General features: G+C 45.4%; 1 protein-coding gene across 13 annotated transcripts in view; it reads left to right on the forward strand.

Moving 5' to 3' along the window:
- The window catches only part of LOC143928148 (F-box only protein 31-B-like), a 219,652-nt gene that overhangs the window by 118,814 nt on the left and 77,898 nt on the right, over positions 1-22,940 (forward strand). For 3 of the 13 annotated variants that reach the window (XM_077452871.1, XM_077452854.1, XM_077452907.1), the window contains one exon: positions 10,997-11,352. The exons of 8 other annotated variants lie outside the window; for them this stretch is intronic. In XM_077452871.1, coding sequence (XP_077308997.1) covers positions 10,997-11,352 — 356 coding nt within the window. Of the gene's footprint in view, positions 1-10,209; positions 10,316-10,996; positions 11,353-22,940 lie in introns of those variants that run through there. 2 more of the 13 variants (XM_077452917.1, XM_077452941.1) reach the window with 2 other exon arrangements.

The following is a 22,940-nucleotide window of genomic DNA, read 5'->3' on the forward strand; positions in this document are numbered from 1 at the left end:
ATTTTGAGAAGGCCAGTGCAGCTGTACGAAATGAAGTGGAACTCTTGCATATGAAGTACCAGCATGTTTTAGACTCGTTACTTGACCAGTTTACTGATAGATTTAGTCAATTTAGAAGCCTAGAACAGACCATGAAAATAATTAAGTATCCTGATGTAGTAGTCTACAATAGTTTGGAATTAAATGGTTTCCAATGGATGCAAATAGATGATTTGGAGATGCAGCTTGCAGAATTTCAAGACAGCATCTGGGCTCAGGTGTTTGTTGACTTGAGGTCAAAGCTTGAGAATCTGGAAAGGGGCCGCTTGGAGAATAAAGATGAGTGCCACTACGAACAGGAAATTTGGAGTGCCTGGAACAGACTACCAGACACTTTTAGCACCCTGACAAATATAGCAACAGCTTTACTCACAATTTTTCCTTCTACGTACTTTTGTGAGACCTTATTCTCAGCATTAAATAATATCAAAACCAACAAAAGAAACAGATTGACAGATGAGGTTAGTAGCGCTTTCTTGGGCCTGAAGTGTACAAAATACCAACCTTCAATTGAAGATTTAGCCAATGAAATTCAGCAACAAAAAAGTCACTAATAGGCAGGTTAGTTAAAGAATTCGCCCTCCCCCTCACTTATCTCAGTTCACGGCAGGGCTGTGGAGTCTGCTGCTTCCAGCTCCACGTCCTCATCAACATGCCGCTCCGGCCCGTCCCCGCTATGAATATTCATAATCATCGCCCTCGCGTCACTAGGAATATTCATAGCAGGGGCGGGCTGGAGCGGCATGTTGATGAGGACGTGGAGCTGGAAGCAGCCGACTCCACAGCCCTGGTTCACGGCACCCCAAACAAGTTCAATAATATCAAGGGCAACATACGAAATTGACTGATGAACAAAGAAGTTACTAAGCAGGTATGTTAAATAATTTGTTTTTGGTTTATTAAATACAATTATATATTGCAATTATACATTTTTGTAGTTTAAACTATAAATTGCGCAAAAATTATGTTTTTTTGTCGAAGTGACACACCACGCGAGTTATGCTCGATTTTTTTCCGATTTTTGACACACCACACCAAAAAGGTTGCCCATCACTGCTCTAAGCCCTGCTATTATCTAGAGGTAAGCCCCTCCCATTATTTAGCAGTCCAATGCCAGAGCCTACTGAGGGTACTACATTGGGCTGTAGAATGCTGGTGGAAAGACTTGATTTAAGAATGGGCGGTACTTGCCTCACAGCCAGGTAAGGGTGGACTCTGTTTGGGACCCTGATGTAAGTGGAGAATCTGATGGGGGCCTTGATGTATGGGGACTGATGGGGACCCTGGTTTAAGTAGGGAGACTGATGGGGACCCTGGTGTAAGTAGGGAGTCTGATGGGGACCCTGGTGTAATTAGGGAGACCGATGGGGACCCTGATGTAAGTAGGGAGACTGATGGGGACCCTGATGGGCAACCTAATGTAAGTGTGTTTGGGGGCATCTGATTGGGACCCTGATATAAGTAGAGAGTCTGATGGGGACCCTGATGTAAGTAAAGAGTCTGATGGGGGCCCTGATGTATGGGGACTGATGGGACCCTGGTTTAAGTAGGGAGACTGATGGGGACCCTGGTGTAAGTAGGGAGTCTGATGGGGCTCTGATGTAAGTAGGAAGTCTGATGGGGGCCCTGATGTAAGTTGGGGGGTCTGATGGGAACCCTAATGTAAGTAGGGAGTCTGATAGGGACCCTGGTGTAAGTAGGGAGACTGATGGGGACCCAGAAGTAAGTAGGGAGTCTGATGGGTACCCTGATGTAAGTAGTGAGACTGATGAGGGCCCTGATGTAAGTTGGGGGTCTGATGGGGACCGCTATGTGAGTAGGGAGACTGATGGGGACCTTGGTGTAAGTAGGGAGTCTGATGGGGTCTCTGATGTAAGTAGGGTGTCTGATGGGGGCTCTGATGTAAGTAGGGGGTCTGTTCGGGACCCTTATGTAATTAACGAGACTGATGGGAACCCTGGTGTAAGTAGGGGGACTGATAGGGACCCAGGTATAAGTAGGGAAGCTTTTTATACAATACAAATTCCAGAAAAAAGTACCAGGCTAAAGCCCATAATATAATGAAAGATTTAAGGAGATGTATGGAAGGAAGAGGAAAAAAGGAGGGGTCAGTATCAGGGGTTACATCCATCCGTACCCACATAACTGTGCCCATGGATATGTGTGTGCAATCACAATTCTATTAAACAGTGGATTTCCGGGCCCTCGTTGAGGCTATTTGGGGATAAGATGTTTTATTTATGGATCCAAAAGTTGTCACGTTTGCACAACGCCAAAAATTTTTCATTGGTAGTGAGGGACTTATCAGATATGCATTCGATGGCAAATACCTTCAAGGCACCTGTGTCCCCACCATGACATGAGGTGAACTGGCTTGGGACACTATGCTTGTCTGAAGGATCTTTGGTTAACCTACGGTGCTCAACGATTCTCTTACAAAGTGGGTGTATATTATGCCCCACATACAAGAGACCGCAAGAGCACAGTAACGCATAGATCACATAATCCGTAGAACACGTGATGAACTGTTTAATATTCTAAACATTGTTTGTCCCCCCATGAACGTGGTTTGTCCCCCCATGGTTTGTGAGGCATTCTCCCTTTACCATATAAAACGAATCAATCAGCGCTGAACACAACAAATAAGTGAAAAATTAAACAATTAATTAAAAAACATGCAGCTCGAATACTATAGGTCAAAATACCAAATCCCACATTACAGTACAGCGCATAAATAAATAATCTAAGTGAATGAAAAAGTGACACTCTATTAGTGCATCAAAACACAAAAGTCCATAGATTTAAAGAACAACAAGTAGAGATGTCAGAAAAAAGATCCGCTTGTGCAATGTGCCTCCAATCGACAAAGATAAGTGATGATGTGATTCCTTCACCAATAAGCAAGATGGACTCTCACCTCAAAATATGGACCCCTGATTTAACAGACAGGTCAGAAAACGCATGTTCCCATCATGGGTAACTCACAGCATTCAGTAGATATAGCGGTAGTGCTCAAAGATTGAATCCTTTTCAGTATCCTTAATTTAATATGATTCCATAAAAAACATAAAAAACAAAATCTAGTGCTCTCTGTTTCCACAAATTTATTTAAAACAGAAGTAAAAGAGATACACTCACATTCTGGTGCACTGATCTCCAGTGCTGAGTGCTGGGCATGAAAACAAATTTATCACAGCGTCCATGCATGGATCAGTATAGCAGCTTGCGGATGATGTCACGGCTTAGGTCACGTGGTCCGTACGCGTTGCGTCCCCGAAAGTAGGCGGGACTTCATCAGCATCCTCCCTTTACCACATCTAAGAATGACCATTATATTATCAAAGAAAAATCGAATATCTGCCTTTTTGGCCTTATTGGCCTCACTTAACTTGCTGGGCGCAATAATGTTCTTCAAAAGCACTTGGCCCTTCTAAAGGTGATACGGGGTGTGTCGGAAATGACAGGTGCCAATTTGGTGTCCATCTGTAAAATATGCCGTTGTTTCGAAAACACCCTCTCAATGGCATGGTAATCACTGTTGAATACTGTAGTGAAATGTGTGATGTTATGCTCATTAGTTTTGATATGGGGTCTTTTAAGTGAGCTATTAAGGAGTTTAGAATATGCCTCTTGTATTAACTCCTTAGGATAGCCTTTGTCTATAATTTTTTGTCTGAGAAGACAGCTCTGTTCTATATAGTCCTCCACCTTCGAACAATTCTTTCTTAGTCGATGGAACTGGCCAGAGGGGATATTGTCCTTCCAGGTGGGGTGGTGACAACTCATATAATGTAAATATGAGTTACCACCAACTTTGCAGAAATTCTTTGTAATAATTGCACCTCCCTCATCGGTCAACTCTAGATGCAGGAATATTGAAGTTATCGGACAAACCATGTTTCAAGGACTGTTAATGTTTGCAATATTAAACAGTTCATCACTTTTGAATTATGTGATCTTTGGGTTAAGGTGCTCTTTACCGTCACTTGTATGTGGGGTGCACTATACGCCCACTTAGTAAGAGAACCTGTGAGCACCATAGGTTCTTCAAAGATCGTTCAGACAAGCATAGTGTCCTACGCCACTTCACCTTGTGTCATGGCAGGGACACAGGTGCCTTCACTGTCTTTGCCATCAAATGCATACCTGATAAGTCTCTCACTGCCAGTTAAAGATTTTCGGTGTTGTGTAAACGTGAGACCTTTTGGATCCATAAATTAAACACCTTTTCCCCAAATGGCCTCAGCAAGGATGCGGAAATCCACAGTTTAATACACACACATACAGTCCCTTGAAAAAGTATTCATGCACCTGGAAATTTTCCACATTTTGTCATGTTACAACCAAAAACCTAAATATATTTTATTGGGGTTTTATGTGGTAGACCAACACAAATTGGCACATAATTGTGAAGTGGAAAGAAAATGATAAATGGTTTTCATTTTTTTTTTTTTACAAATAAATATGTGAAAGGCGTGGTGTGCATTTGTATTCAGCTCCCCTGAGTCTACTTAGTAGAGCCACCTTTCGCTGCAATTCTATCTGTAAGTCTTTTTGGAGGTGTCTCTACCAGCTTTGCACATGTAGAGAGAGACATTTTTGCCCATTCTTTTTTGCAAAATATCTCAAGCTCTGTCAGATTGGATGGGAAGCGTCTGTGAACAGCAATTTTCAATTCTTGCCACAGATTCTCAATTGGATTTAGGTCTGGACTTTGACTGGGCCATTCTAACACATGAATATGCTTTGATCTAAACCATTCCATTGTAGCCCTGGCCGTATATTTAGGGTTGTTGTCCCACTGGAAGGTGAACCTCCGCCCCAGTCTCAAGTCTTTTTTTTTTTATATTTATATAATCTTTATTTGTATATGCAGATTGCATGAAGAAAACACAGTTTGATAACAGGCATAGAAAAAGTATAAGAGGGGTAAACCGGCTCAAATAAGCAATGATCATCGTATACCCCATGAGGTCCGATTGATCATCCGACATGGAGGGTGCCAAAACATGGAGAGCAACATAACCAATACTGTAACATATGAACAATAGCAATAATATACTGCTCCAAACATATCTACATATCTTTAACCACTTTCAGACCGGACCATTTTGCTGGTCAATGACCAGAGGTCTTTTTACAATTTGGCACTGCGCTGCTTTAACTGGTAATTGCGCGGTCATGCAATGTTGTACCCAAACAAAATTTGCGTCCTTTTTTTCCCACAAATAGAGCTTTCTTTTAAAGGTATTTGACTGACTGCAAATTTTTTTTTTTTCCGATATAAACGTAAAAAGACCGCAAATTTTGAAAAAAAATGATATTTTCTACTTTTTGTTATTAGAAAAATCCAATAAACTCAATTTTAGTCATTTTTGTCTTTGGTAAAAAAAAGTCAATAACTGTATATTTATTGGTTTGCGCAAAAGTTGTCACATCTACAAACTAAGGTACGTTTTCTGGAATTTACGCAGCTTTTAGTTTATGACTGCCTATCTCATTTCTTGACGTGCTAAAATGGCAGGGCAGTACAAAACCCCCCCAAATGACCCCATTTTGGAAAGTAGACACCCTAAGGAAATTGATAAGAGGCATGTTGAGCCCATTGAATATTTTATTTTTTTGCCTCAAGCGATTGAATAATGACAAAAAAAATGTTTTATTTTTTTTTACACAAAGTTGTCACTAAATGATATATTGCTCACACATGCCATGGTTATATGTGGAATTGTACCCCAAAATACATTCTGCTGCTTCTCCTGAGTACGGGGATACCACATGTGGTCGACTTTTTGGAAGCCTAGCCTCGTACGGGGCCCGAAAACCAAGCACCGCCTTCAGGATTTCTAAGGGCATACATTTGTAATTTCACTCCTCACTACCTATCACAGTTTTGAAGGCCATAAAATGCCAAGATGGCACAAAACACCCACAAATGACCCCATTTTAGAAAGTAGACACCCCAAGCTATTTGCTGAGAGGCATGTTGAGTCCATGGAATATTTTATATTTTGCCACAAATTGCGGGAAAATTACAAACTTTTATTTATTTTTTATTTTTTTTCACAAAGTTGTCACTAAATGATATATTGCTCACACATGCTATGAGCATATGTGAAATGACACCCCAAAATAAATTCTGCTGCTTCTCCTGAGTACGGGGATACCACATATGTGGGACTTTTTGGGAGCCTAGCCACGTACGAGGCCCCGAAAACCAAGCACCGCCTTCAGGCTTTCTAAGGGCGTAAATTTTTGACTTCACTCCTCACTACCTATTACAGTTTTGAAGGCCATAAAATGCCAAGATGGCACAAAACCCCCACAAATGACCCCATTTTAGAAAGTAGACACCCCAAGCTATTTGCTGAGAGGCATGTTAAGTCCATGGAATATTTTATATTTTGCCACAAGTTGCGGGAATTTTACAAACTTTTTTTTTTTTTTTCCACAAAGTTGTCACTAAATGATATATTGCTCACACATGCCATGGGCATATGTGAAATGACACCCCAAAATAAATTCTGCTACTTCTCCTGAGTACGGGGATACCACATGTGTGGGATTTTTTGGGAGCCTAGCCGCGTACGGGGCCCCGAAAACCAAGCACTGCCTTCAGGATTTCTAAGGGTGTAAATTTTTGATTTTACTCCTCACTACCTATCGCAGTTTTGAAGGCCATAAAATGTCAAGATGGCACAAACCCCCCCAAATGACCCCATTTTGGAAAGTAGACACCCCTAATTTTAGGGGTACACTAGTGAGACTCACAGGTAAAAAAGCACCTAGGCTGTCAGCGACTGTATCAAAACGCTACAAAAAAAACTGTTAGCGATCACAGGGATCAGGCCTGACTCTGCGAACGCTGCAGTTATGTGCGTTGTGTTTTGTAAGTGACAGTGATCGATCGATACTGCACTTGGGTGGGCTGGGCTGGGCTTGGCGGAGGGGCTAAATGCAGGTGGTAGCAGGTATCTGGGCTGATCCCGCTAACAATGCGTTTTGGGAAACCTAAACTGCTGGCGACGCTAATATAGATCTGATCAGATACTATATTACTAAGGGAGGTGTATGCTTTGCGCGTGGGTGTTAGCGGTACTGGCACTAACCTGACGCTGCCTGGGGCGACACAGACCTTATCTGACCCTCAAACTTATATCACCCGCCGGGTGATCAGGGGGTTAAACCTTTATTAGGTAATAAATGGCGGGTGCCCTGAAACTATAAAAAAATAACTAACCAACCAGCGTCACCTGTAACAGTTATTTGGTGATCACTGGTGAAAGGGTTAACTAGGGGGCAATCAGGGGGCTTTATGCGGTAGTATATGGGGGTCCCTGGCGCTATAAAAAGCTGTGGCGAACCTAAATACCTACCTGCCTAACTAGCGTCACCTGTGACACTAATACAGCGATCAGAAAAACGATCGCTTATTAGGCTGGGTTCACACTGGAGCGATGGGGGGTTAGGAGGTACCCTAGAACTAAAGGGGGCTAACCCTAACTGCCCTAACAGTTATTACAGTCACAAATGACACCAATGCAAAAAAAAAAAATGCAATTGGTGTCACTGTGACTGGGGGTGCAGGGGTGATTGGGGGGGTGATTGGGGGGTGAGAGTGTGCCCGGCATGTTCTCCTGTATTGTGTAGTGTCGGTGCAACTCACCGATCCTCTCTCCTCGGTGCCGGAACGAAAAATACCGACACGGAGGAGAGATTACATCACTTCCTCTGCCTGTGTTTACAGGAGAGGAAGTGATGTCACGCTGCACTTCCATTCGTCAGGAGCGATCGCGAGGGGGTGGCCATGAACGAATGGCCGCCCCCTCATCCCGGATCGCTCCTGAACGGATTCCAACCACCGCTGGCACCGGGGGGGGGGGGGCAATCGGGCCCCCCACCCACGGGAAGGCAGGGACGTACAGGTACGCCCATATGCCTGCCCGTGCCATTCTGTTGACGTACATCGTCGTGCGGCGGTCGGCAACTGGTTAAAGCATCTGTGGCCAAATATTAGCCATTGAACATAAGGAACGACAGCCAAGTGAGTAGGCATAGACAAAGAAGGGGCAGGGAATGAGGAGGAGGAGGAATAAGGAAGAGGAGCAAGAATAATGACAAAGGTAGCACTCCATCATAACATTGGTTCTATCCTACCAGTCTCAAGTCTTTTGCAGACTGGAACAGGTTTTCTTCTAAGATTGCCCTGTATTTGGCTCCATCCATCTTTCTATCAACTCTGACCAGCTTCCCTGTCCCTGAAGAATAGCATCCCCACAGCATGGTGCTGTCACCACCATGTTTCACGGTGGGGATGTGTGTTCAGGGTGATGTGCAGTGTTAGTTTTCCTCCACATATAACGTTTTGCTTTTAGGCCAAAAAGTAACATTTTGATCTCATCTAACCAGAGCACTTTCTTCCACATGTTTGCTGTGTCCCCCACATGGCTTCTCGCAAACTGCAAACAGGACTTCTTGTAGCTTTATTTCAACAATGGCTTTCTTCTTGCCACTCTTTCATAAAGGGCAGATTTGTGGAGAGCGCGACTAATAGTTGTCCTGTGGACAGATTCTCCCACCTGAGCTCTGGATCTCTGTAACTCCTTCAGGCACATGGAGTTACCATGTGCCTCTCGGCTACTTCTCTGATTAATGCCCTCCTTGCCCGGCCTGTCAGTTTAGGTGGACGGCCATGTGTTGGTAGGTTTTCGGTTGTGCCATACTCTTTCCATTTTCAGATGATGGATGGAACAGAGCTCAGTGAGACGTAAAATACTTGGGATATTTTTTTATAACCTAACCCTGTTTCAAAGTTCTCCACAACTTTATCCCTGACCTGTCTCGTGTGTTCCTTGTCATTCATAATGCTGTTTGTTAACTAAGGTTCTCTAACAAACATCTGAGGGCTTCACAGAACAGCTGTATTTATACTGAGATTAAATTACACACAGGTGGACTACTAAGTATTTACTAATTAGTTGACTTCTGAATGCAAATTGTTCCACTAGGTTTTAGATAGGCCCCTTTCACACGGGACAGATCCGTGATGATCCGCCCTGTGAACATCCGCTTGCTCAGCGGGGATCGCTCTGTTTATCCACGCTGAGCCGGAAAATGACAGGGCGGTCCCTGCACACTGTGCAGGGACCGCCCTGTCAGATCTCCGCTCTCTTCTATGGGGGATCGGATGAACACGGACCGTCTGTCCGTGTTCATCCGATCCGCTCTGCAGATGGATAGAAAAATAAGAATTGGACCATAGCGGAGACGGATGATATCGGGTGTCAGCAGATTTTCATCCGCTGACACCCGTTATCCCATAGGAATGCATGTATGTCCGTATTTCATCCATAAATGGATGGATGAAATACGGACATACTGTCCGCACGTGTGAAAGGGGCCTTAGGGGTATCAGAGTAAAAGGGGTTGAAAAGAAATGCACGCTACACTTTTCACATATTTATTTGTAAAAAATGTTGAAAACCATTTATAATTTTCCTTCCACCTGTCAATTATGTGCCGTTTTGTGTTAGTCTATCACATAAAAGCCCAATAAATTACATTTAAGTTTTTGGTTGTAACATGACAAAATGTGGAAAATTTCAAGGGGTGTGAATACTTTTTCAAGGCACTGTATGTATGAGCAAGGGCATGTGGGTGTGGATGGATGTAACCCCTGATAATGGTCCCTCCTTTTTTCCTCTCCCTTCCATGCATCTCCTTTAGTCTTTCCTTATATCATGAGCTTCAGCCCAGTACTTTTTTCTGGTATTTGTATTGTATCAAACAAGCATTGGTGGGATAATATCACTGTAACTCTATTTTTTATTACATCATAGTTTTATTGTTCATTTTTTTAATCATCTTATATTGGGACAGCTGTATAGTTCTTGGTATAATGGCTGTTTTTTAATCTAGTTATCCACTGGTAGTTGATTTGCCTATCTCTGGGCAAGGGGATGTGCCGTTCCAGTTGATATAGGTATATAAGATTGCCTTGCTGGTTAGCCCATTGGGAGTTGACAAGGGGGCATTACCCCAAAGCATGTTGTTCTGTCAGCACCTCCTTGGTGTGTTCCAGTGGTCTACGTTGTGCGGCTGTAGGCTTCTTGGTTCTGGTGATGTGATTTCCGGTGAGAAGAGTTCACCCGTTTCCTCTGCCACAGCCGTCGTCATCCTGTCACGGATCCCATCTGTCATCCGAGTCCCTCCGGCACATCCCTTCCGACCTCAGGCTGGGTTCTTTCAACAACTGGTACACACTGTGATGCCCCATGTAAGACTTTTTATCTTTTCATTGCAATAAATCATTACTTGAACTGGACATCCTGTCTCTTGTGGATTTGGGGCTTTGGAATCAACTGTCATCTAGCCGGTTGCATACCACTCATTCCACAGACTGTTCATATGCGATTCCACTGGAGCGCCTGGCTAGTGTATTATTAATTACTGTCCTTATTCCACTATCCCAGTGATCATTTTGAGGCTGCTCGGATTTGCCCAATATCTGACATTGCACCCTATTCTGTCTGCTGATACCTAGCTATATGGTGGTGTTGAAGTTCAGCACCCTACACACTTGTTACACATTGTATTTGCATACAGACCTTACTACGTAGGGCCTACATGCTCTGTTGAGCCTTCTGAATGCAAGGGGTTGGCCAGGGACAGTCAGGCTGGGGAGGAAAGGGCTAGAAGATGCTGCAAGTCCTCCAGCTGGGAAATTTGGCAGGCTCTATGTGACTTGCTGCAGCTTCTAATGCTTGTTGTGAGAAGCTCGCAGTGTGCAGTGAAATTGTTGTAAGCCATTTCAGTCCAGGAGAGGAGCCTGTACAACTGTTCAAGACTGAAGAGAAGGCCAGAGGTCAGATGTAAAGTACAATGTATAGTTGTCATCTGTGTAGTGGCCCTATAATGGTGCGGACGTACATTATGAATTTGTTCTCTTTGTATTCAGGGAGACCTTAATGTCCCAGCTGGATGGCCAACCCTGGAAGTAGACCTGACCCGGCCAATGCGCCTTCCCTGCATAGAGCAGTCACGCAATTTCTCCAAACTGTCACGACTCATCTTGGACATCCGGGAACTGATCAGTAGGGAGCAGCGGCTGGCGGGAGGTGTGGAGGATGCTGGAAGGAGCAACAGGGCGGAACCTGCACAGGCACCATCGCCTGTTGCCAGTGTGGAAGAGAGCGCTGCCAATGGACCAGATGCCAGCGAAAACTGGGAGCAGCAACCTCAAGATCTGCAAGCATTTGTCCTTGCGGAGGAGGTGGTGCGGAATGGAGAATACCCACGCAGCTGTAGAGTTTGGTGAGGGCATGCTACATACTGAATTATTTAGCATCAGGATACCATGGCTCAACTTCATCATGAATGAGGCCAAGAGGAGTGCATTAGATAAGCAGACACAATGGGTTGAGCGATGTGGGAAATGTAGACACAGGTGAGCTGGCCATTGATTGGGGGTTGCATGTTCTAACATTCTAAGACCACCTTTAGTCTTTTTAGACAAATCCCCATAATCCCGAAACATGTATACTTTCATTGCCTGTGTGCACATGTACAATATATGGCCAAAGGTATGTGCCCCTCCACCTCCAAATGATGGAGCTCATGTGTTTCCAGTGAAAAGTACTGGTGATATCTCATACAAAGATATTGTAGACAATTGTGCTCTTCAAGCCTTGTTGTAACAGTTTGGTGAAGACCCTTTTCTGTTCCACCATGTGCCCAGTGTACAAAGCCAGCTCCATAAATTCATGATGTGGTCTGGGGACACCGGCTCTAAAAAGGTAATGGTCATGACGAGGGTCAACTCTATAATAATAGCCATATCAAGGGTCAACTCTATAGCAATGGCCTTGGTGAGGGCTAGCCCTATAGTAATGGCCTTGATGATGGTCAACTCTATAGTAATGGCCATGTCGAGGGTCAACTCTGCAGTAATGTCCATGTCGAGGGTCAACTCTGTAGTAATGGCCATGTCGAGGTTCAACTATGGGTTTACTTCTTCTTTGTCTCCCTGTAAAGGTAAAGCAGAATGGGCTACTATGCATCGCATAGTAGCCCATTATGTGTCACTTACCTGACACAGGAACCAGCGATGTCGCGGATGTCCCCTGTAGCTCGGAGCATCCATCTTCTTCCAGGTATCGCTGCTCTGGCCACTCTCCTTGCCGGAGCAGCGATGACGTCACTCCCACGCATGCGCACGGGAGCTGCCACTAACGGCATATAGTGCACCTTTGACAGCAGTGACTGTCTTTTTGTAAATATGTCCTAAACTGTGTAGGTTTAGGAGATATTTCTTGGACCTACAGGTAAGCCTTAATCTAGGCTTACATGTAGGTCAAAGTGGTTTGTAAGGGTTTACCACCACTTTAATGGCCATGTCGAGGCTCTATACTAGTAGCAATGGTGAGGTGACGGTCAACTCTATATTAATTGCCATGATGAGGGTCAACTCGTTATTAGTGAAGCCCAGGCAGTTCCATCGATACGTTGCACTAGCTAAATTTAGATTTTAAAATGAAAATCTATATTTTTTCATTTGTAAATAATAATGGGTTGCAGTACCAATTACTGCCACAAGATGCCACTATTGTGTGCAGCTGCAATACACATGATACAGTGTTACAATGTGGCCGTCCATACATCAGTTTTGAAGATTTGATCTGAATCTTTGATCGTATCTTCTTTTCCAGGGCGATGCGAGGCAGAGCCGTGAAATAAATTTCTATAAAATCCTCATTTAGTCTATTAAAAGACTGAATTAAAAATAATGTCCTTCAAATTTTCCTGGATGTGATTGCAATAACTAAGCAATCAGGTGATGAAACAATTGGTCTGAATTGCCACCAAACTGCAAGGTTCCAAAAACCCTACTGACCCGGGCCAGGTTTATGTGTATTATAGGCCCTCTGAAGCTACTGCTCCAATAGGTTGTACCTTGGACATGTGGGTGGGGTACTATATACTGTATTTGCTACAGTAGACCTAACTGGATGACATTTAGTTTGCTAAAGCACTGTGTATGATAAACATTTGCCGCAGGTTTTCTTTTTAGAATCCTCCCGCCTCCCTCTTTTCAGTGCTGCCGATCTCCAGCCTCTTTTCAGCCACTTCTTGATTATATGCACCCACACCAGTATCGCCGGCACATAAATGCTTTGGACCAGCATTCCAAAGGGCAGACCATGCCTGTGTACAATATTTGTGGGCAAAGGCATATTTAGTTTCCACCAGGGGGCGTAAGTGGCAAGGTGACAACACAAGGACAATAGGAGGGCATGGCCGGAGTGTGGTCACCCCATAGCAAGACGTGGCCTGAACAAAAGTAACAGTAAAATATTGAAGCTTATTAGTTGTTGGATGACACGGCTGCATTAGTTTTATCTTTTTCAGGCTACTGTCATTTGAATTACACACCTCCTGCCTCTAAGCAGCTACGCTCACCAATTGTGAGGATCCATGGAAGGAGCCATGATTGTCACCCAGGCTATACTGCAAACATGTTTGCCTTTGTTCATCTCCATTACATGGAGTATACAGGGATTGGTAGTTTACAGAAGAAAGATAACATTGCTTGTACTTTCAGTTCAACTTACAGGAAGTGACCCAAACACAGCGTTTCTGGCAGGATCAACAGGTATTTTCTGTGCTTGCTTGGTGTGCTGCAGTGCCATTCATTGTTAATGCCACACCAATGCATTTTGGTTTTAGTGCACCACAATACACTACACTGGTGTGAGTGGTGATGCAGTAAAACTGTCACATCCAATGAGTCACTTGAGGGTGTAGCCTCTTTATTGCACTTACATTGGTCCTTGATGGCTGGGCATTGCAGGTAGTGCATTGTGGGACCTGAGTAGACATTTGTTGGATTGTGTGTAGGGTGCCGAGATGCAAACACCGGAAGGTAGTGCAACCTCCTGGTGTCTATCTGGTGCAGCGATTTAAGTTTGACCTTCCAGCCAGACAAAAAAAATGCCTGATTTTCCCAATTTTTATATTTCCTTCCTTTTGTAGATTCTTACAATTAGCACATGCCGCTCTTGTATCAGACCATGCACAGTGGGACAGGTGTGTAGATGTGAGCAGATTTTAGGCTGGATACAGACCAACAAAAAGTATTTACAAACAGGTTTACAATAGTTGGGGGTGTATTTATACAAAAAATAAATAAATAGAGCTTTGCATCCTGTGAAACATAAGTTCTGTGTGAATGAGGGTAAAATTGAAATAGAATGTTTCTATTATATCTCCAGGTGGAATGTTTATCCCCTTCCCGCCGAGCGTACGCAGATGTGCGTGCTTGGCTTCCGGGGGGTATACCGGGATGATGCCCGCACCTGCAGGCATCATCCCGGTACCGTTTTTTTTCAGCGGGCGATTGGCTATCCAGCCATAACAACCGAATCAGCTAAAAGCCGCTCGGCTGTTATGCCGGAGGAGCGGGCTGTTACCGGTGCTCCCGCTCGATCGGGAGCACCGATTCCACGTCTGATGCCTCCGGCTGCTGGTGAGGAACTGGAACAAAGCCGTAATCGGCTTCGTTCCAGTCTCCTCATAGTAAACACGGAAGCGACGTCATGACGTCACTTCCCGTTTACTCTGCTGCCAATGGCGCCGGTTTTAAAAAGATATACGGTATCCAGAATTGCCGTTTGCGGCGATCTGAATACATTGAAGTGTAAAGGAGGGGTGGGGGGTCTTTTAGAAATAAACAAATATGGCCGCTTAGAAATTGGATGAAAGGTTTAGCTCTGGGAAATTAAATTGTGCATTTTATATACAACTATACCATAGTTTTCTTTTATATACAACTATACATTTGGTAAATTAATTTGTGCTTGTTATATACAACTATATGTAGCACTAACCCCCGAAGGAGCTGCTGGTTATTTTTGGGCTTACCGTTACCTTCCGTTCTCCTTGTAGCACGTCCAGGGGATGTCCCGTGGCAGATGGCCTATAACTCGAGACTGACAACAGGTCCACTTGAATGGATTTTATTTGCAAAACTCAGACAATTGAACAGTCTTTTAACTTGGGATCAGAGGGTTGGAAAGAGGGTTCAGGTACTCTTAGTGTCAAAGTCAGGAAAAACGTTGAAGAACGTGCTTACTCTGACTGCATCCAGAGAATAGCCATTCGCAACGGGATGATCACTCAGGTTGGACAGTCCTTCTCTCACAAGGCCTAGCCGCCAACTTGGTGCTTACTCAGGAACAAGTCTCTGCCACAGACATTGTTGTAGAAACGTACAAAATAATGTCTCTGACACAGACGTTGCTGTAGAACCCGTAGGAAAACTAAGCTGGCGAACACTTGTAGGATACCTAGATCTCTCAACCTACTTGACGATATCAACAAGACCAGATTCTCTCGGTTACTTCAGCCCTTCCAGGCTCTTGCTAAAAAAACCAACCTGTACGTGGTGTTCTTCTGAAGAGTCTTCCCCTGGAATGCTGGAAGTATACTGGGTCTCTCCCGAACCGGAGACGACACCAAACCACCTCAGAATCCTTCCTTAGTTTCCTTGCCTCAGGCTAGCCAGCCCCAAGACATTAAAGTCGGGTGGATCCGCACCCCAGGCCATAGCTTTCTTGGGGGCTGGTCTGGAGGACCAGGACCATGAAGTCAGCACATCATTCTGGACCAGAACCCCGAACCACGTGTCCTCTGCATATTAAATACCCTCTCCCAGAGAGCACCACTCCCACTGGGTATGCTCCGAGAGAGAGCAACTTAAGCACCTGACCAGACCATAGTTCCATGCCTAATGTTAAATTATAGTGTAGCGCTATATAAAATATGATTAAATTATGATTATGATTTAATCATATTTTATATAGCGCTACACTATAATTTAACATTTGGAATTTTCTTCACTATTGTATATCCTTGTGATTGTGTTAGCAGCTTTTTTGTATGTAAATTTTTGGGGTTAGCGCAGTGTTGATTGTCATTGACAGTTTTTTTTTGGATACACATAGTTCCATGCCTGCCAGAGGAGACAGTGCCCCCTGTAGCCAGGCTGAACATCTCACAGTCCAGTCAGACTGATGCAGAGGCCCAATTTAGATAATTATACCCAAACCAAACTGCAGTTTAGGCCACTTTAACTTTAGAACAATGCATAGTGCGTGCTCTTCAGGAGCCGCTGCTACATATACTATAGTTTTTTTTTATATACAACTAATATATAAATATACATATAATATATTTAGTAGCTGAGCTGCCCACCCTGAGCTGGTCTGCTAAAGGTGGGGGGGGGGGGGGTGCAGCTGCACACATCTATTTTTATATATAATATACACATAGTAGCTGACCTGCCCCCCAAGCTGATCTGATAACGGGGGTGCTGCTGGACACAGCTATAATATATATTGTAGACATGTCACTGGAGAAGTGATCGAGGGGGTGTACATCTCACCTAGGTTGCGACAGAGTGTGAGATGGTAAATCCAGGATGGATCAGTTTCTCAGCAGCGATATGCTGTTGAGTGGTTAAGTAATTTTGCCGGGCCTGGGTTTATATGGAATGGCAGGTAGGTTTGGTAGAGGGACCTGTCATTCCACATCCCCCGATCCAGTTCTGGGTTTGGGATCAGGTGAGCTTTGATCCTAATTAGCCTGGGAAGGTAAAGGCTCTGCAAGGCCTGCAGGTGATTGCTCCCAGCCAGGGAATGAACAGCCTGTATGTTGAAGGAAGCTGCAAGCACAGACACTGCTGGAGCTAAAACCCACCCTGCGATATCCAGACGAAAAGACGCTGTCTTTATAAATGTCAGATAGGTGAGAAGAACCTGTTAGTAAGCGCCCAGCCGGGCTAGGTCTTTTGTTTATTTTGTTGTACTTAGAAAGCACGGTGTTGCTGTATGTTTTGTTTGCTGGACTGTTTGTACCACGAATAAACGCCAAGATCTGCTTCATATATTCCAAGTCTGCTGTGAACTGTGTCCAAACACACCCTACCCCGGGAAGATCCCTTACAATTGGTGGAGAATGCGGGCAACAGACGGTTGCTAGGGGCAACGGTGTGGACAGACTTGGCTACAGCTGCTTATGTCCTGGGTGAAAGCTGCATCTAAACTCCAAGAACAGTCCAGCAACATGGAGGAGATGCTGAAGCAGTTTATGCAAGTGAGTTTGCAACAACAGCAGGCTCAGACAGAGGCCAATAAACGACATGAACAGATGATGGCTGCACAACAACAACTTCTCGAGCACCTGATAGCAAATCGAGAGGCGCCTGTGGTTGCTAATCCACCCACAGTGGAGGGAGCCGCTCCAGAAAATTTTTTTGGGAGAAGGACTGTGCAGAAAGCGCTGCAAAAGATGACTGCTGAGGACGATGTTGAGGCCTTTCTAACAATATTTGAGCGCGTGGCTGAGCGAGAGAAGTTACCAGCCGCTGAATGGGCAGAGGTAATTGCGCCCTATTTAACAGGTGAACCTCAAAAGGCCTACTATGACCTCAGTGAGCAAGAGGTCAAGGACTATACTCGGCTAAAAGCGGAGATACTTGCCCGACTAGGAGTTACTACTGCGGTCCGTGCCCGGAGGGTACGCAACTGGAGCTACAGTCTGGACCAATCAGCGAGGTCCCAGATGTATGACCTAATCCATTTGGCAAGAAAGTGGTTGGAGCCAGACACTTCTACTCCTGCACAAATCCTAGAGAAGATCGTGATGGATCGCTACCTCCGAGCACTTCCTACTGACCTGCAACGCTGGGTGGGACAAGGTGATCCTAAGGATGCAAACGAACTTGTCAACCTTGTGGAGAGGTTCCAGGCGACTGAGGACTACCTCCGTGATGTTCCTGCAGCATCTTCACCTCCCCGGAGCGCCAGACCTGTGCCGTCAGCTGGTAAGAGACTTCCATCTATTGGGGGAGTGTGGAGGGCTGCTGATGGAGGGATAAGGGCTCAAGTGGTGTCTCAGGGACAAAAGACTGGTGATGGTCCCGGGTGGCTAAGGGGCTCTAAAAAGGACTCCTTGCCAAGGAGACCAGCCCCTATCCAGTGTTGGAGATGCCATGAGGCGGGACACGTGTCTGCCCATTGCCCTCTTACCTCTGAACCCATGGAATGTGACGCTAGCCGGCGCCAGTCGCTATTTGCGGAACCATCTTGTGCTGCAGTTCCTGGACTAGAGACTGAACCGCAAATCTGCAACATCACAATCAATGACTTTCCTGTTAAAGCGTTAATGGACTCAGGAAGCCTCGTAACCTTGGTGCATGCTAGCCTGGTGGCTGGGGACTTAGAGCCTAACAAGCATATGAGTGTTGTGTGCATACATGGTGATACAAAAGTGTACCCTATAGTGCGGGCTAAAGTCGGGACTAAACAAGGCACCGTACAATATGAAGTGGGTGTGGTTAAAAACCTCATGCATGATGTAATATTGGGCCGCGATTTTCCGTTATTCTGGGCTCTCTGGGAAAAAAGAGAAATCCCCAAAAGGAGTGAGGATACCTCTAAGGAGGTTGCCTTGTCCGCTGTGAATGATAAAAGTATGCAGGATGAAAATGATTGTTTTCCTTTGCAGGTCCTGGTTGGGGAGGAGGATCCTCCCACTGAGCAAAATATACTAGACTTAGAGGTGTCTAGGGATAATTTTGGGGCTGCACAATTACAGGACCCCACTCTCAAAAATGCGAGAGAGCAGGTTACTGTTATGAATGGGGTACCTCAGGAACCAGATGCTGAAAAAAAATTTCCACATTTTTCGGTGACTAATGATCTTTTCTATAGAGTCAATAAGATTAAGGATGAGATTGTGGAACAGCTTCTGGTACCTAAGCCGTACCGGCGTCAGGTGCTTGACATGGCTCATAACCATGTTCTTGGGGGACACTTGGGGACTGACAAAACGAGAGAGAGGGTTCTCCAGAGATTTTTTTGGCCGGCCATATATGATGACATTAAAAAATACTGTGAGTCGTGCCCCACATGTCAGGTTAATGCCCCAGTGTCTCATTTTCGCAGTCCTTTGGTTTCGCTCCCTATTATAGAGGTGCCTTTTGAGCGTATTGCCATGGATTTAGTGGGTCCCATTGTAAAGTCAGCTAGAGGACACCAGTATATTTTGGTAGTCATGGATTATGCGACCCGCTATCCTGAGGCTGTACCCTTAAGAAACACTGCATCTAAAACAATTGCACGTGAGTTGTTTTATATGTTCTCTAGGACTGGGATCCCCAAAGAAATCCTAACTGACCAAGGTACGCCATTTATGTCGAAAGTAATGAAGGAGTTATGCAAACTATTTAAAATCTCACACATCCGTACCTCTGTATACCACCCCCAGACGGACGGATTGGTGGAGAGATTTAATAAAACTTTGAAACATATGTTGAAGAAAGTGGTGGAAAAAGATGGTCGTGACTGGGATCATTTATTACCCTACCTCATGTTTGCTATTAGGGAAGTGCCCCAAGCGTCCACCGGGTTCTCACCATTCGAGTTGGTCTATGGTCGTCACCCTAGGGGTCTACTGGACATCGCAAAAGAGACATGGGAGAATGAGTCCACCCCATACAAGAGTGTTATTGAACATGTAGCACAAATGCAGGACCGTATAGCCACTGTAATGCCCCTCGTAAGGGAACACCTCCAGAGGGCTCAAGAGGCCCAAAGTAGGATTTACAACCGGTCCGCAAGAATCAGGACATTCAACCCAGGCGATAGGGTCCTTATACTAGTCCCCACTGTTGAGAGTAAATTCTTGGCGAAGTGGCAAGGTCCTTATGAAATTGTTGAAAAGATCAGTGAGGTGAACTACAAGGTGCACCAACCAGGTAGAAGGAAGCCTTTCCAAGTTTATCACATAAACTTGATCAAGCCCTGGAAAGACAGGGAATCCTTGGTGGCGACAAATACTGTTAATAATTTGTCACAACCAATCCCTCCAGTCAAGGTAGGTGATACTCTATCAGTGTCACAGAAACAGGAGGCTCAGGAATTTCTACAGAAAAACAAAAACAAGTTCTCTGACCTCCCAGGGCGTACCCACCTCATCCATCATCACATTGAAACTGAGCCTAGAAGCAGAGTAAACCTAAAGCCCTATAGGATACTGGAGGCACGTAGGGAAGCCGTATCTGCCGAGGTAAAACGTATGCTTGCTCTGGGGGTAATTGAGGTGTCCCAGAGTGAATGGTCCAGCCCAATTGTGCTAATCCCAAAGCCCAATGGAACTTGGAGGTTCTGTAACGATTTCAGAAAGTTGAATGAGATCTCCAAGTTCGATGCGTATCCTATGCCCAGGGTAGATTAGTTAATTGAGAAGTTGGGTAACGCCAGGTACATAACCACCCTCGATCTCACAAAGGGCTACTGGCAGATTCCACTGTCTGCTGAGGCTAAAGAGAAAACGGCATTCTCTACCCCTGATGGACTATTCCAGTATGTAGTGATGCCATTCGGGTTACATGGAGCGCCTGCAACCTTCCAGAGGTTGATGGACTTAATTCTGCGACCACATCGTGATTACTCAGCTGCCTACCTCGATGATGTGGTCATTTTTAGCCCTGATTGGGAAAGTCACCTCTGTAAGGTACAGGCCGTGTTGGATGCCATAAGTGATGCGGGGTTGACCATAAATGCCGAGAAGTGTGCTCTAGCCCTAGAAGAGGCCAAATATCTAGGCTACATTATTGGGAGAGGGTTGATTAAGCCACAGCTAAATAAGATTGAGGCAATACAGAATTGGCCTAGACCCCTGACAAGGAAACAGGTTAGAGCTTTCCTGGGTATTACGGGGTATTACCGTAGATTTGTGCCGAACTTTGCCTCAGTTGCTGCTCCACTAACTGACTTGACAAAGGGCGGAAAGACAGCAATGGTCACGTGGACCCCAGAGGCCGAGAAGGCTTTCCAAAGCCTTAAGTCTGCCTTGTGCCAACCACCTGTGTTAATCACCCCCGATTTCAGGCGAGAATTTCTGGTCCAGACAGATGCCTCTAACACAGGCTTAGGTGCAGTACTCTCACAAGTAGTGAATGGTGAGGAGCATCCAGTGACGTACTTGAGTAGGAAACTAACCCCGGCCGAGAAAAATTATGCCATTGTGGAGCGAGAATGTTTGGCAGTAAAGTGGGCTCTAGAAGCTTTAAAGTATTACTTGCTAGGCAGGAAATTCAAGTTGGTGACAGACCATGCCCCCCTAACATGGATGAAGTTAAACAAGGAGAGAAATGCAAGAGTGACTAGATGGTTTCTGTCCCTACAAAACTTTAATTTCACTGTGGAACACAGGCCAGGGAAATTACAGGCAAATGCTGATGCATTGTCGAGGGTAAGTTGTCTGTGGGGACAAAAGGCTCAGCCCTCCGGTCTGAAAAAGAGGGGGGGGATATGTAGACATGTCACTGGAGAAGTGATCGAGGGGGTGTACATCTCACCTAGGTTGCGACAGAGTGTGAGATGGTAAATCCAGGATGGATCAGTTTCTCAGCAGCGATATGCTGTTGAGTGGTTAAGTAATTTTGCCGGGCCTGGGTTTATATGGAATGGCAGGTAGGTTTGGTAGAGGGACCTGTCATTCCACATCCCCCGATCCAGTTCTGGGTTTGGGATCAGGTGAGCTTTGATCCTAATTAGCCTGGGAAGGTAAAGGCTCTGCAAGGCCTGCAGGTGATTGCTCCCAGCCAGGGAATGAACAGCCTGTATGTTGAAGGAAGCTGCAAGCACAGACACTGCTGGAGCTAAAACCCACCCTGCGATATCCAGACGAAAAGACGCTGTCTTTATAAATGTCAGATAGGTGAGAAGAACCTGTTAGTAAGCGCCCAGCCGGGCTAGGTCTTTTGTTTATTTTGTTGTACTTAGAAAGCACGGTGTTGCTGTATGTTTTGTTTGCTGGACTGTTTGTACCACGAATAAACGCCAAGATCTGCTTCATATATTCCAAGTCTGCTGTGAACTGTGTCCAAACACACCCTACCCCGGGAAGATCCCTTACAATATATATGTACAGTAGCTGAACCTCCAACTCTGAGCTGGTCTGATAAGGGGAGTGACACCGGGTTTTTACACACCAGGTGACACCAAACCTAGTGACACCACTGGGCTTGTCTCAGCTTGGTGAATTTAACCAGTTGCCGACCGCCGCACGCTGATGTACGTCGGCAGAATGGCACGGGCAGGCATAAGGACTTACATGTACGTCCCTTGCCTCCCGCGGGTCGGGGGCCCGATCGGGCCCCCGCCCGGTGCCTGCGGCGGTCGGTTTTCGTCCGGGAGCGATCCGGGACGAGGGGGCGGCCATTCATTCATGGCCACCCCCTCGCGATCGCTCCCGATGAATAGAAATCCCCCGTGACATCACTTCCTCTCCTGTAATGTAAACACAGGAGAGGAAGTGATGTATTCTCTCCTCCGTGTCGGTATTTTTCGTTCCGACACGGAGGAGAGCGGATCGGTGAGTTGCACCAACACTCTACACACACAGTAGAACATGCCAGGCACACTCACACCCCCCCTTTACCCCCCGATCACCCCCCCCAATTACCCCTGCCCCCCAGTCACAGTGACACCAATGTAATTTTTTATTTTTTTTTGCATTGGTGTCATTTGTGACTGTAATAACTGTTAGGGCAGTTAGAGTTAGCCCCCTTTAGTTCTAATGTACCCCCCTAACCCCCCCAATAAAGGTTTAACCCCGTGATCACCCCCCGTCGCCAGTGTCACTAAGGCTGGGTTCACATTGCAGCGGTTTATGAGAACGAATGTGATTCGCACCGCACTGCAGTGCAAATCACATCCGATCTCTGTGCGATTCGAGTTCAGCCATTCGCCGCACCCGCCACACCCGCCGCAAATTCGCACGGGACCCTTTTTTTGGCCCGCAGCAGAATCGGATCGCATGGGTGTTCACACCAT

Source organism: Lithobates pipiens, unplaced genomic scaffold (genome assembly GCF_037356315.1).
Source record: "Lithobates pipiens isolate NorthernLeopardFrog02 unplaced genomic scaffold, aLitPip1_a1.2 Scaffold_10, whole genome shotgun sequence".
In the NCBI taxonomy this organism is placed as follows: Eukaryota; Metazoa; Chordata; class Amphibia; order Anura; family Ranidae; genus Lithobates; species Lithobates pipiens.